This window comes from Cyprinodon variegatus, unplaced genomic scaffold, assembly GCF_000732505.1.
Source record: "Cyprinodon variegatus isolate N-32 unplaced genomic scaffold, C_variegatus-1.0 Scaffold542, whole genome shotgun sequence".
Lineage (NCBI taxonomy): Eukaryota > Metazoa > Chordata > Actinopteri > Cyprinodontiformes > Cyprinodontidae > Cyprinodon > Cyprinodon variegatus.
The window spans coordinates 5,911-21,568 of NW_015150995.1; the positions used below are offsets into that span (position 1 = coordinate 5,911).

Genomic DNA, 15,658 nt, shown 5'->3' on the forward strand with positions numbered 1-15,658 from the left:
AATGAGAAATACTCCATGCTTGCATTCAGTCCCTGGAACCCTAAACTGCATCCGAAGCACGGATCAAGAGTGATGCATTGATTTCTGTGCACCGGTTTTAAGGCGATAAAGGGAGCACTTTGTGCCCTCTGCTTTGACTAAAAGACCTTTTGACACCAACTGGTACTGGGTCACATGATCAGCATTGGATCATGAAGAGATTCCTTCTGCATGCCCATCACACACAGTGAATCACTGCATAGTTGTTCCAGCTAACTTTAGGTGTTAAAGATCAAAGTAAAGTTTAGATCTTTGGGCAGAATTCAGCTTTTACATGTGCACGACTGAAAGAGCGCAACAGAAGGTGGGGGCTGCAGTCTGGAGGCCATTTTGACATTTGCTGAGCCCACCGTTGCAACTGTCAGCCATCAGCTGATGTCCTTGGGATTGTCTGTAATGAAGCTGTCCACCATCACAGCCAGCCAGACAGCTATTTATAGACGTGAAAGGCAGCAGCACCGTATTAAATGAAACAAAAACTAAAAAAAAGGCTGACATGCATGCACACCTGGCACAAACACCCAGCGTAAATGTATATTGATGAGGGGGTTGTTATAAATAATGGGACTTTCCATTTCTCGGCGGATGATGTGTGGCTTTTTTGAAATGAAGTCATCTGTAGTTCTTCTGTTCTCGCTTCCCCCTTTGATTTTTATTTAGCTCTTACGGTACCACACTGTTTCATCTGAATAAATCATCAAGGAGAAGAGATCAGACAGCTCCAATCTACCTTTCTTTTATTTTATTTTTTTTTAAAGATGAAAATGAACAGGAAATTATCCCAACCACCATTCCATCCTTTCAATTTGCTCCATGTTTTGATTTTGTTTTTTAATACTCATGTGCAGATGTTGAACAAAAATTCATTTTCATTTCCTATTATATTAAAGAGACACCTCAGCAGAATTATTTTTACAACAAATCTGTGACTTATCTCTTTTATCTGCCTTAATTTGGCCAAACAGTAGTGATGATGAGTTTGTTCGAGGCTGAACAGCAGGCGTTCACACGCTCCACACTCCTGGATCTTTATTTCCATCCCTGCACGACAGATGCTCATGGGTCATGTGGAGGAGGAGGAGGGAGGGGTTTGGGAGTGCTGTGTTTGCAGCCTCTTCATCATGTCATTTCTGCCAATGTTATCTGCAGCCTCCTATTTTGTCAAATTAACCGTTTTCTCTATTATTCTCTACTTCAGCAAAACAGGTGCAAATAGTCACTTGGGAAACGCTGCTTATATTAATAGAGGAAGCAAGATGAGGAACTTAAGAAAATAGAAACGCTTTTTTTCCTAATGCAAATTCATAATTTAAAAAAAAAGAAAAAGAGAAGAAGAGAGGAAGCTTCTAATGAGTTTCCAGTGCTTCAGAAATGATCTAATATCCCTTTATGGTTTTCACATATCAACCCTGCTAGAAATGCATCCTGCAGCATGATACTAACACCACCATGTTTCCAAAGTTCTCCATCAAAGCTCTTAGGCCTTTTCTAAAACATCTGCACTCAAACTCAGAATTTATTACACCATTATATGGAGACAACTGGTTTCCCTGGATGTGTCTACATTCAGCTGTAAAAATTAGACAAACTATGCATCATGCATCACAAAAATTCACTACTTCCAATAAAACACGTGAAATGTTAAGGTTCCAACCAGGAGATGTGGGCGCAGTCCTCCCTTTATCCTAAATAAGAAGGTAAACCTTTAAACTTAACAGACGGAGGGCGATTTATTTTTACTGTTTACAAAGTGTGGCCAAGTCATTCGCGATGCACATGCTGAGGTGGTCTCATCAAGTCAGCTTCATCGACCTGCAGAGACATTTGCAAACTGTTCTTCAAAGCATATGAAAAAAAAGAAGCTAAATATTGCAAAGTATGTTTGATAGTTGAGGCAATAAATTAAAGAGAAGCTCGATCAACAAATTTAGATGAATGTGGTTGTTAGTGTAAGACCAGCATTTGATTCGCATTCATCATTTAAAGGTTTGCATGTTCTCTCATCACCACTACACTGAATAGAACGGAACAATAATCACCACTTCCTCTTCTTAATATGGTGTGAGGGGGAAGAGGTGAGGGCAAGACAGCGAGATGAGCGTGCAGTTGATTTGGTCTGATTTCATTGCCTCTCTGTTCCTGTAAAAGACTGGACTCATCAGTTGCTCCAAAGCATCACAGAAAGCTTCTGCTCCTCTCAGTGAAACCGAGAATGTAAGTGAAAGGATTTTCTTTAACTTTTTTTAAAAGTGGGAAATTAGAAAACCCCAATATCAATGAATTTATGCATAAATATTTAAACCCTTCTAGGATTCAGTAGAAATAATTAGAGATAAGATGCTTTGAGGTCGACAAAAAGGATTTTAAGAATTGGTTGACTTTTTTTTTTTTTTTTTTGCTTTGTAATTTTTCCTAATGATTGATAAACATAAACCTCACATGAGAAATACATTTTTTCATTTGTGAAAAATGAAAAAAATGTTGCGCAAAAGCGCAGGACAATTGTACAAAATAAAAACCAAGCGCTACTTTAACACCTACAGAGTTGATATAATTCTGTTGCAGATAATATTTGGCGCCACTCCAAATTAGTGTTAAATTTACTCTATAGCTAGTTTCAGTTTTTCAGAGTTAATTTTAATTATATTAGTGTCAACATGAAGAAGACGTCTGAGAAACTGGTGTGTAATTGACACCATATAGAGAGTTACACTGCGTGGCAGTCAAATTTTACACTGATTATCAACTCCAATTCAGATTTACACTCAGTATAGATGTAAATGCACCAAATTGGTTAAACTTTTACTTTGTATGTCTTCTTTAAGCTTTGTGAAACATGAAAAATACTCTCAATATTTTAAGCACACATGTATTTTGGTGTCAATAACCCTGTAGGGAAGTAGAAATAGATGGATGCTCATCCATTTACACTCATATCGACTCACTGAATTATCAACTCAACTAAAAGAGTAAAACTATTATTTCAACAAATATGCTGAAAATTCATCCACTTTTAGTGATTTTCATCATTTTTTTGTGAGCTCAAGACTGAGATCTGATTCATTATTGTGGTGATCCATGGTTGCTAAACCATGTTGTGGTTTTTATTTAAAGGTCAGTCTGCAGATGTAGAGAAATGAACCTGCCCTCTGTGCCAGCTCACTTTTGGTTTTTAAAAGCTTTTTTTTTTATCCCAGTCTGTCAGCAAGGCTAAATTAAAGCCATTAAACTGACATTATCCTTTCATCCTGTGTCTCTTTGCTTTTGATTTTTCCTCCCACTGCCTATGCAGTCTGCCAGCTCTGCGCTCTCTCACTCATCTCGCCATCATAGAGTAGCTAATCTTTCTAAGGGTCTTGTTCTTCATCAGTCTCTAAAATGTGAGGCACAAACAGCCTTTTTTCTGTCAGAAATGAGGCCACATGGCTCAGTAGGTACAGGTACAGGTGCATCCTTTACCCAGGATATAAGTCCGCCCTGCAGGACCCTGAGGTCCGAATGTACTGCATGTACCTTTTCTCTTTTCACCTTCTTTCTTGGCAAGCTAAATCCAAATATACCTAAAAAAAAGTCTTAGAAAAAGCCAGAAATAATATAAGAAAAAAATATTTTGCAGAATATTAAAAGTGCTTGAAACTATTTAAATATTTTAAATCACATCTCAGTCAAAAAAAAATAAAAAATAAAATTTTTATATTAAAATACCTCCATCCAGTTCTGGGTCATGAGTTTAACCCAGTAAGTATGGTTAAAGTTAGCTAAAGAATCATTACCTATATTGACTTGATAACCAATTCTTTGATCAACATTTGAAATTAGCTGATTAACTTCTTAGGACGGAATGCTTTCGAGGGTAAAATGATTTATTGTCTAGAATAAACTAAAGTTATAGATGCAAAGACAGATATCGTCATTATGAAACATTATAAATGTACCATCCTCAATATGTCCATCTATATCTGCACCTTCATGTCACAGTTTTTAACCCTTAATTTTAAACCAGCTGCATAAATCTCACATTTAAATTATAGAAGCAGCCATTTTTCCGCCTTTAATAGGAAAAATACTGAGAAGAAGGCAAACTGGTGAAATCCTTTCAGTTATATTTTAATTCAATGTTAAGTTTGTTTTTAATCACAATTATCAGACTTGAAAAATTTGAAAAAATGAGTTTGTTTATGAGATTTTCAGCTGGCAAACCTTACAGGCAAGCGCCAGGATTAAGTTGTTCCAGCTGGTAAAAGTTGTTAATACTTGATTTTGTGTGGGGCATCCCTCTTTAATATTACAACAGGGTTAGATATTGTTTTATAATCCAAGTTAACAAAAAAATGTTTTATCAATTAATGTTTTTTTTCTATCCTATTCTTCTACAGATATAATGAAGTTATCTAAGTTGTGTTCAAACATTGTTGTAATAGAAGTTTATTTCAATCTTGATTTTTTTCTGCCGTTTTCCTTTTTTAGAAACCAACATGAAGGACCTGCTTCGTGCTGCTGAGATTCTTGGCTTGTTGCTGTTTATTCCAACAATATTAGGTCAAACTTCTGAAGGATCTGGGACTGCATCAATAACCGAAACTTTAACCGATAATCCAAAAGATAATGGTAATACAGCTGTCCAAACTTTTTCTGGAGAAACAGTTTCTTCAGGGACAACCATCAGCACCTCATTGATGGCCACGGATGCCCAAACCCAGACCACCCCCACCACTACTACCACCACCACCATTACTACCACCCCATCACCTTTTGCGTTCTTAGATCCCCAGAACAAGAATTTTAAGTTTACGCTGATAGTCTTCGCTCCACTGATTTTAGTCCTCCTCATCCTCCTTCTTTCTACCCTGGCGCTTGCCTGTAAGGTTTGCCAGCTGAAAAGACGCCTGAAGACCCTGAGCTGCAACAGCAGCCTCGACAGCAACTCTAAGTGCTGCTTGAAAATGGAAAATGGAAACAAAGCCGAGTCGCAGCCAGACGCTAAAGAAAGCTGCTTCTTACTGACAGAGACTGGGGAAACAAATCAGGAGAATGACAACAAGGCCACTGAGGAAGATGGAGGGAAAGTTGGACAGGAAGAGAAAAAGGGAGAAGAGAAGGCGGCTGGAGATCCGCAGGAGGAACAGAAAGCTGTGACACCTGCAGCCCCTGTGGAAAGTTCACCTTCAAAGCCTGAGGAGGAAGCCAGCAGCTCGGAGGGAACCACAGCGGCTCCACCAGCTTCCTCTTCCGAGGACACGGCCGGACCACAGAAGGAGCCATAGAATCTGCACTTTGAGTTTTAAATTTACCCATCTCCTCAATATAACTTTGGCTTGTCCTTTTTTTTTTTAGCTACTTCTCGATTCCTTTAAATCTAATAGTGCATATATGTGATTTTAACCCTGGACTAAACAAAAACAATCCATCTCTACCATGCTTGTATATTTGTGCCTTTTCGAAATTAAAATTTGAAAAACTTGTTCAGTTGGTCACTTTTTCCTTATTTAGAATCCAAACCAGACCAATAAATGCGTATCTTGGGTTTTGTATGGGCTCCTAAACAGGAAGATTACTCTTTATTCTCAGTTCCTATTGGGTTGCACAAGCTCTGTCTGTGTCCGTGTCACCTTGAAATGCTTCACAATTTGTCATGTGGTTTTTGGTTGTGCGCTTAAAAAAGTTTGGCTTAGCGGCCTACAATCAAACTGCCACTATGTTTGCTGACAGGAACTAATAGGAAAGCTGTGCTGAAAGGCCCAGTCAAAGTCCAGATCTAAATCTAACTGTGTCAAAAACTGCTCTGCAATTTCTGAATCTGGAATTCTGACACTGATATGCTGAAATACCTGCAGCTGCATTAAAAATAAAGGATGCCTGTGAAAAGCATGGAAAGGAAAGAAAGAAACTTAAAGGCATTTGTGCTTTTCTCTCCCGTATTGTAGTGTTTGGATTTAATGTGGAAAAGTTCCCTGGTTCTGAATGCTTCTGCAAGGCACTATAAGCCAGTAAAACGAAGGGAGCAGTGAAAAAGTGAATTGGAGATGAGTGTGATTAGCAAGCGCAGAATGAGCTCCTTTTAGGCTGTGCCACACAGCTCCTTTAGAAAGCAGCCAGAGCTGGCACAGCCCAACAAAAAGGCAGACTCTTTAAAAAAAAAAACAAATACAGGCATTTTCTCGGCTGTCATGTGTAGAATTTTCTTTATCTCTCCTCTTGTGACAACGATAGATTTTTACCTTTTAATAAAAGCTTTAAATAAACAGCTTGGGGTAGAAACCACAAAGCTTTGTTTGGGCAGCTTCGTGCAAGTGAACCGATCGAATGCAGATGCACCAAATAACAGGGAGCCCATGGAAAGTATAACTCAGCAGGAGTCTTATCCGAATGCTTTTTGACAACACGGCTCAAACTGACAATGGCATGCAGACTGATATGGAGAGTTTGACTTTGAGGATTGCAGGAAGGAGCAGTGACAGAATACATGAGTTTCAGTCTTGGTGAAGCAGCAACTAGAAGCATTTAGGCAGGCGGGGGGTTGGCTGGAAGCGCACAGAGAAGTGGCTGAGGAAGTAGTGAGCAGGCTGCAAATGGATGCTATATTTAGTGTATGGCTTTGTTGAGCAGATGTATGAAAAAAACTAGATAAAGCTGAAGCCTCTCCTTGTCTTGCATGAATTAAAAAAAGTGCTGTAAAACAGGTAAAGTCGTCCCAGCTTTAGCCTTCATTGTGCTTTGCACCAGTTTAGTTCATATACTTTTTTTTACTTTGTTCTCTTTTTGACTCATTACTACCACAAACATGTGTATATTACTCATATTTTAAGTCTTCATTATTTAAGTTAAAGCTGAAATACTAGCTGATGAAGATGTGAGAGCTGGTTCCTCCAACAAAATCAACACCAAGTTCAATCATGAAGTGGATTGAGAGTTTTTGAATATTTTCAACTTTTTAAATAAATAAAAATATGAAACATTGCTTGTACAAAATTATTCAGCACCCTTGACTGAATCAACATGTCAATCCTCATGTTGATTCAGTCTTTTACACAGTAAAGTAGCCGTTTGCTTTGGATGTTATCATCCCAATAAATGGCTGTTATAAGCAGCTATCAGTCCCATAGAATGGTTTCAGATTGTGCCAGTAGGCTCATTAGGTAGTTATCATTGAGCGAATCCTAATCCCAACCATAAAATAATTAATTTTCCCCCGTGTAATCTGAAAATTATTTCAGTAGTTCTTCATGTAAAAATAACTAAATAAAAATGAAAGGATTCACATCTATATTAAACAAACCAAAAACACTTGTTTTGAGATTACAGTACTTAATCTCATGCCCTCTCAACTGAGTTGCAGATCCTCTCCCTATAAATATTTAATTCTCTATGAAAAAGTGCCGATTATTCTTTAATAAGATCCTTCTCAAACGGACATGCAAGATGTGTGTAACAAAACTACAACAAAAATTGGACTAAATCAGGAAATAAAACAGCATGATTGGCTGAGGAGAAGAAAACCTGCTGCTGACCAGGTTAGCTCTGGGGAGAATGTTACTATGATGACTGAAACAGTCAGAGTTTCCGCGATGGGAATCGAAAACCGGTTGCTGTCCAGAACCGGTTCCGTGTGTTCTAATTCCATGGCACCGTTTGGCAACTCGCTTAATGGTTCTCTTAACGGTTCCTGGCAGCACCAGAGCCTAGCGCTGGGCAGCAAGACTTGCGTCACGCTTTTTACGCAAGTTACGCACACGGCATTCAGTAAGCAAGTACGACGTGACCAGGTGTAAGTTGGTGATGTCAAAGTTTGGTTTCATTTTAAGAAAGAGAAAGATGGCAGCGAGGCGCTTTAACGAATGCTGTGTTTTTTATGTTTCCGGACAGAAGCTAAAGTTACGACCAGCAGGGAAGGCAACTAGTTTTATATCACTGGCTGTGCTTAATGTGGTTACTAGTAAATCAGATGCCATTTCTGGAAATAAACCAGTTTCCGACCTCTCTTTGGGGTTATTAAACATGCTATGAAGTTGCTCCGCAGTTCAGGGAGAGAGAGAAAGGTGACGCTCGTTTATTTAAATCAGGGTGAGAGGAGTTTATTTCCTGAAATTGTACAGTAATGCTTTTTCATAAAACAGATGCCTTCTCCATTAGATTTAGATGTCTGTGACGAGACGTGTAGCCTGGCTGGCTCAGAGGCTGGCAGCTCCCGTTTACTGCCTTCTGTTTTTTCACAGAGACAGGCAGAAATAGAAAGTCTCCAGCGAAGATAGATGAATGTCACCGTGCACTTACCAAGTTCATTGTTTCACAGAATCGATAAGAGAATTGATAAGGAATCAAATCGTTTCAAGGAATGGATAGGGTAATCGCAATTGTGAAAATCTTATCAATTCCCAAACCTAGTTTCCCAGTTTTTAGCTTTAGACAACTTCAAGTTTTTGGTAAACTTGCTTAAAACGGACCCCTGATCAAACACAGATTTATTCTATTTGTCATCATCATCAGTCATTTAGGTCAACATTGGATCAATCAGAGATCCTCACTGAATTTCTGAAAGTAAAGGGGACGACTAATTTTACATACCCTGTCTTTCTGTCTTTTATTCCCCCAAATAATTTTTAATATACAATAAATTTCACTTCATGATTGTGTCCCACTTGTTCATTCACAAAAATTGCACTTTCATGTCTTTATGTTTGAAGCCGGAAATACGGCAAAAGGTCATAAAGTTCAAGGAGGCCAAATACTTTCGCAAGGGAATCCATGAAGAAAGAGTTAGAGATAATTGGCCAAAAAACACTGAGCCCTGTGGTCCTCCACAGGAATCCCTGGAGAATGAAGAAAATGTATCATTACTGAACTGGAATCTGTTGGCCATCTGTGGTCCTCCACAGGAATCCCTGGAGAATGAAGAAAATGTATCATTACTGAACTGGAATCTGTTGGCCATAAACCATTTAGCACTCACTCAAAAGTTATGTTGGGCTCCTTCCAAGAAGCTCAAAGTTGTTTTTTCCTGATAGATGCTCTGTGTAACTAGTTTGCAGTTCTGCCATACTTCGCAACTTCTTTACATCTGTATCCTTGGTCTATCAAAAAGCCTCAGAGAGCAGCGTTAAACAGAAGAATCCATCAATATGTGTTTTTCTGATGACATTACGTTATATTATGTTTTTTTTTTAAACCCTCCAATTTTTGCTGATTTGAACTAATATAAAACTCTTTAAAATGACCAAAGCCATCTTCCTTGACACTGTTTATCTGTTGCCACTCATCTTTCAATGATCAGACATAGCTGGTGGCTATGCAACTAACTGTATGTGCTCTTTTTATTATCCTAAAGACTTCTAATTGGTTGCATCGTCTTCTTAGAGGAAATCAGTGACGAAGCTGCTACTGCCATTAGCTTTTAACTTTGCACTCTCATAGAGATTACTTCCTGATCAGAGCTTTGTGTCTCTGCTCTGTCCTCTCAAACACCAAGTTGGTTGTGTTAGAAGGCCTTTCACTCTGATTATAAATTGCATTTTTGTTTTCCACTCTGCTGTCGCGACATGCATGCTCAATATGAGGGATTGCTGCAAAGTCAATGCAATGACACAATGTAAGCGACTGTCCGCTGCTCCAGGGGGAGTGAAAGCTGCAAATCAACCATTCAATACAATCCAATGGATTTCATTAAATCGAAACGTTTTAACAAACGTTTGTGTGACTTGGCTGACCCTGTAAAGTGCCTCGAGATGATATGTGATAAAAGTTCAAAGGGTATGAAAGCTTTGGGAGGGCACAGTACTGGGACCTCATGTAACCAGGAGGCAGAAGTGCAGCAATGCAGTGCAAGATGGAGATTTGGCTGTATTGCTGATGACAGGTGGGGTGCTGCAGAGGAGGAGAGTCCTCTGTAATAAATCTCACGGCTCTTTGTGGCAGCCTCTACATTTAAAGCCAATTACAGCCCTTCATCGACTTCCACTGGGGTTCTTTAGAGAGGCATGATTTATATTGAGCAGATAACTGATAACAGTCTTTATTTTAAGTACAAACATCCAGTTAAACTAAACTAAACATTAGCTGTTATTCGGAACACAGGAGTAGATCTTTAAAGCCGAGAGATTTAAAAGGGACTAAGGAGTTTCCCTAGTGGGATTCTTGTATGCAGAGAGCCCTTCCATTATTCGCTCCATTTCTCCTTCCCAATACTTCTCCCTGCTAACACGCCACCCCTCCCCTCGCACTTTCACTGCACACAGTAAATCCAGAGTCTGCAGTGCCTGATCGCGCCAACCCGAAAGATCCATAAGATGCAGTGGTAAACTCTCAGCTTCCATAGGGAGGAGAAAAGGGGACTGGACTGCATGAAAGTTAGGGCAAAACACCTGCATTGGACAAGGGAGCAAGGGTCAAATTCTAAGATAGATACAGAGGAAGAAAAAAAAAATCACCTTCAGCAGAGCACCAGCTGGTCCCGAGCTTGAAAGCAGCAGAGAGGAGACAGAAGAGGTGCTGAGCAGCAAAAAGGAGCAGAGAAAAGTGACTGGAATGATAAGATGAGGAGGTGAGTTCTGAACACATTTAAAGACTCTTCTTGCACACATTTAACCACACCCTGGGCTTGCAGGGAAGAAGGGAAAAAAACACTGCAGTAGCTGTCGGCTGTGTCTTTGGAGCAGCTCATGGATGAGTCCTGGTGGAGCCGTTACTAAAATCCATGTACTGGGCTAGTTTTCCTCCTCTGAGAGCATGCGACTGACTCCACTGATGGCTGAAAACAAACTGATAACAATGAAAATGACTGCAGGGGCTTATCCTCCCTTTTTTATGGATGATATTCTTCAGTGTAGTTAAAAAAATATTTTTACATTTCAGGTTTGTTGTTATTCTGTTGTATGAAAGGACATAATGTATACCTTATGATGTGTTTGTTGTATCAGCAGTAGTTTGCTGTGTTTTGCTCATTCAGCTCCTTATATAATCACATTCTCCTCTTCGTTTTTTCTTCCCTCAGCAGGCCTGCTCTGTCCAAGCTGATTCTTAATGAGGCCCTCCTGGAGCTCGTGCTCGTGCTCTTGCTCGGGCTTCGCGTCCTGGCCGTGTGCCCCTCCATGTGCTCCTGCAGCCGTAGCCACAGAGAGGTGGACTGTTTCCGGAAGAGCCTGAGAGAGCTCCCCGATGGTTTGCAACATAACATCCTCTCCCTCAACCTGTCCCACAACCGGCCTCTCCATCTGGATGGCAGGCTTACCTCATACACCCACCTCCGTGTCCTGGATTTATCCCACAACAGGCTGAGACGCCTGCCTGAAGCTCTGCCTCGGTCTCTCTGGGAGCTCCACGCCTCCTTCAACCACATCCAGCTGTTGGACAAGAACGACACGGTCTACCAGTGGAACCTGCGGATCCTCGACCTCTCCAACAACAAGCTAGAGAGAGTCATCTTCATTAATAACACCCTGACTAATCTACGCATGCTCAATCTCAGCCACAATCACTTCTGGACCTTGCCAACAAACCTGCCTGCACATCTGGAGACTGTAGATCTGTCTCACAACCTGCTTGGAAAGGTGCTGCCGGGTTCTCTCGACCGACTCCCAAGGTTATCTCACCTCTACCTGCATGCTAACCGCTTCTCCTCACTACCTTTTGGAGTTTTGGACAAGATGATTTCCCTTAGAGTTATAACTCTAGGAAACAATCCGTGGGCCTGCCACCTTTATGCTGATGTTGACTATTTACAGTCTTGGACTCAGAGCACCTCTGTGCTTGTCCTGGGCTGCCCCTGCCACACTCAGCCTGTGTGTGGAGGGACGCACACTAGCAGGACTGGAGGTTGGAACTTGGACTCCTTCATCCTTCCTCCTCTGGAAGCCGGTACCTTAGATCTGAGCTCCATATCGGCTGAAGAGAGCGTCACCCAGTGGTTCTGGTCTGTTCACGCTCTCCACAGCACGCCCCAAACCCGCAGAGAAGCTCTAAACACACCGCACCATGCCTTCACAGAAATGCCTATCGGCATTTCCACCTTAACAATTAATCACTTGGCTGGAACTGGCAGCCTGGAGACAATAGATCATCTCATCTCTGGCACAAAGGAAACTTCAGACTCACTCCACACAGCGGACTCATCCCATTTCTCTGACAAAAGTCTCATTACTGACACATCTAAAGGAAACGACGTGGAGCCGGCCTCCGATCGATTTTTTATAACAGAGGCCTCCTCCACCCAAACAAAGAGGACAGCAACTCTCCGCACCAGGAGCGTGAGGAGACACAATCAGTCGCCTTCTGGTGGCATCAGAAACAGCAGCCCAGCTCTTGCTCCAGCCTGCTCCTTACTCTGGGTCTTTCACAACTTTAGGCTTCTGCCTCTCATTTGGCCTCATCTCTTTTGACATAGGGCATTAAGAGTTAAGGGAAAAATGGAAATTAAATAAAAAATGAATAAAGCACAAGGGAGATTACAATGGAACCATTGTTACATCTATAAGAGCCATGTTTACATTGAAAAGATTTCTTAAAACCATATTTTTGACTACATATAGTTCAAATTGGTGCCATCAAAATGGATTTAAAGTAGATGGAACCAGGTAGTTTATCCCTCGCTTTTACTTCTACTCTTATTCTTTGTCATGTTATTTCCGCAAGCTTTAATGTGTCTTATTAGGACTTCAGCATACTGGGGGGAAAAAAAGCTCTGCTTAAAAGTGAAGTGAAAAAAGGATGCGGTTTTCATATTTTCCTTGCAAGGAAAATTTAAACTAGTTTTGCATGCTTATGATTCAGCCCTCTTAAGTCAAAGCCTCACAGGGCCTACTTTCTTATCAGCTGCAACTACAAGTGCTCTGCTGTATGTCTCCACATGCATTGCAGATCTAGAAAGCTTTTTTTTTAGCAGTAGTATTGCTCATCTGGACAAAGTTGGATGAAAAGCTGAAAAAATACATCCATACATAATTATGCTGGCACCATTGTGCGTTTATTTAGGGTACAGTGCAAAGCATGTATGCTTTGTCCTCTATACGACCTTTGGCTACTTTCAGCAGTGCCTTTTGTTTCCTGTAATCTGTGTGGTGCAAAACTGATTTGTTTCAGCAGATTCTCCCACCTGAGCTATGGATCCATGCAGCTCCCCCACAATTACTTTGAAATTCTTGACTCCCTCCCCTCATAAACACTCTCTGTTTAGGTAGTATACAGCCATATGTAAATAAATCATGATATTTGAGATGTTTTTTAACCTAACTTACACTTGTTTCTAACTTTATTCCTTATCTGCCTTTAAGCTCTTTATTCAAATCCAGGTGTGAGGCATTATGTTTGCATTCACTGACCTAAAACTTATCTTTCATCATTAACTATGACTTCAAAGCAACAAACTGGTCTCATGGCACTGCTATTAGTGGCTTTGAAATGTTTTTCTCCTGTGGATCTATCAGTTACATCTCATTCTAGTCTAATTTAAGGGTGAAAATTCCTTAAATTCTTTCAATGAACACCAAAAGAGTTTTTGAAATCTGCTTATCATCAGAATATATCTGAAGGTCAACGTGGGTGCTGTGGAATCTAAAACAGTTTGGAGGGTTTTTTATTTTTAGGGGGAGGGATCTGAACTAACTTTAATGATGGAAGTGTCATTAAACCCAAGCAGAATATCACCAGAAAATTAATGCGAGCAGACTGAGAGTTTGCGGCCGGTCGGCATCAGCTTTTCAGCCTCATTAGCTCCGTTTTTGATGAATGCTTCTCAGCCTTTGCAATTTGACAAAGATAAAACCCAGATGACCCCCTCCCCAGCTACAATTTGTTGTTTTTCTTCCCAACAACCTTCTCTGGATCACTCTTTACCTTTACACTGTAAATAACCTCCCCATTTTTATGAAGAGTATGACGTTCTTTGACTTTTATGACATGTGGATATAAAGATCGATTTAATACTGTATCTAAAAAAAATTCAAATGAATGTAATGAATAAAGCTAAGCACATGATGGCACTATACATTCAGCAAACAGTTTGCTGTGGAGCTGAGTCCCTTGACTTTCCACCACAGCTGCACAAAGGGGCTGTTTGTTACTTGTGCTCCACATTGTATTTTAAGGCTCTTTTTCTTTCTCTCAAGTTACAGAATTCTTTTTGCATTGAATGCTTTTCTGCTTGTTTTGTTGTTGTTTTTTCTTAACAGAAATCTATTTCTTTTTTATTTTTAAAGATTTATTAAATGCAATGTTTTTTTTTTTAAAACAACAAAAAACAGGGAAGTCCATAATTTATGTTTGCATGTATCCTCTGTCTTATTTCATCCTTCTGAGGAGGAGCAATCTTTTCCCCGGGCAGATGTATACATTTGTAATGACATGAGTGTAACAGGAAGCAACAGAGACTCTGTCGAGCAGAGGGCAAACAAATGGGTAATATATCTAATGAACAGCGAGTGCCGAGCTCCCCTTGCGTATTTTGATCACATCTCAGACTTAAGTGTCCTTCATGATTCACTGACGCTCGTGAAAATCATCTGCATGGCGACTGAACGTTCGAGGAATGCAAACTTCCTGGTGTTTTACTGCAGAGCATAAAGGCATAGAGAAATGCTAAGATATTCAAAAGCTCCTGATTGCATTAAACAGCTGTGATCCACCATGCTGCAGATTTTTTACAATTTAGCGAGCATTTGCATAAAGAAGCATACGTTGCCAAAATAATAAGGCATGCATCACAACACAGCAGGCTGCATTTGATAAAAATAAGGACAATTGGTGCCAGGGAATTAAAAGGTTTGTTGTTTGAAACTTCTTTAAGATTCTACAATGTTGAATAAAGTTTATGCTTGAAGCAATCAACACTCTGATTATTGTTGGATTTTGTCCACAATTACTGACTAAATAGCAGCATTTACTTTTCACAACATGGCAAGACTTTTAAAATGCTGAGAAAAAATGTCTGAGAGTAGAGATCTAACCTGTCCCTACAGTTAAAATGGCAGGTTTAAAGCATATTGCACAAATAATGTAAATAATATCATGTAAAAATAGTATAAAAATCCATTTTATGAGGAAATAAATGTCTGTAGCCATTTTAATGGATTAGAATGACACTCATCCACCCACAAACTCCCACTGGATAAAATATCCATCCATTTTCTGTCTCACTTATCCCAACCAGGGTCATATAAGCTGCTGGTGCCTATCTCCAGCTGTGTGAGACGCGGGGTACACCCTGGTGCACAGAGACAAACAATCATTCACGCGCACACTCACACCTAAGGAGAATTTAGAGAAGCCAATTAACCTAACAGTCATGTTTTTGGGCTGTGGGAGGAAGCCGGAGTACACGGAGAGAACCCACACATGCTCAGGGAGAACGTCTAAACTCCATGCAGAAAAGAACCTGGACCAGGAATCGAACCCAGAACCTTCTTGGTGCAAGGCAGCAGCGCTACCCACTGCTCCACTGGACAAAAAAGATCCTTTATGAAACTGGAAAAATCAGATGTTCGCTAAGAGGAAAATATGTTTTCTAAAGTCTGGTTACCTTTTCAGGATTTGGTCATATCAATGAAACTAGGGGTAGCCCTGTAACTACAGAGTTTCTTCCTCTAATCTTTGTATTTTCTTTCTCCCACACACAATACACTGCAAAAACGATCTT

The 15,658-nt window shown here is 40.2% G+C and overlaps 1 protein-coding gene across 2 annotated transcripts; it reads left to right on the forward strand.

Moving 5' to 3' along the window:
• The first annotated feature begins 10,298 nt into the window (after positions 1 to 10,298).
• On the forward strand, positions 10,299 to 12,923 carry LOC107095383 (oligodendrocyte-myelin glycoprotein-like). 2 transcript variants are annotated; one of them, XM_015391449.1, is made up of 2 exons: positions 10,299 to 10,573; positions 11,024 to 12,923. In XM_015391449.1, exons 1-2 carry the CDS (start codon positions 10,566 to 10,568, stop codon positions 12,405 to 12,407), a joined length of 1,392 nt encoding a protein of 463 aa, XP_015246935.1. In that variant the 5' UTR covers positions 10,299 to 10,565; the 3' UTR covers positions 12,408 to 12,923. The 2 variants fall into 2 exon arrangements, with proteins under 2 accessions (XP_015246935.1, XP_015246937.1); XM_015391451.1 differs by having other exon boundaries at positions 11,027 to 12,923.
• The last annotated feature ends 2,735 nt before the right edge of the window (positions 12,924 to 15,658 follow it).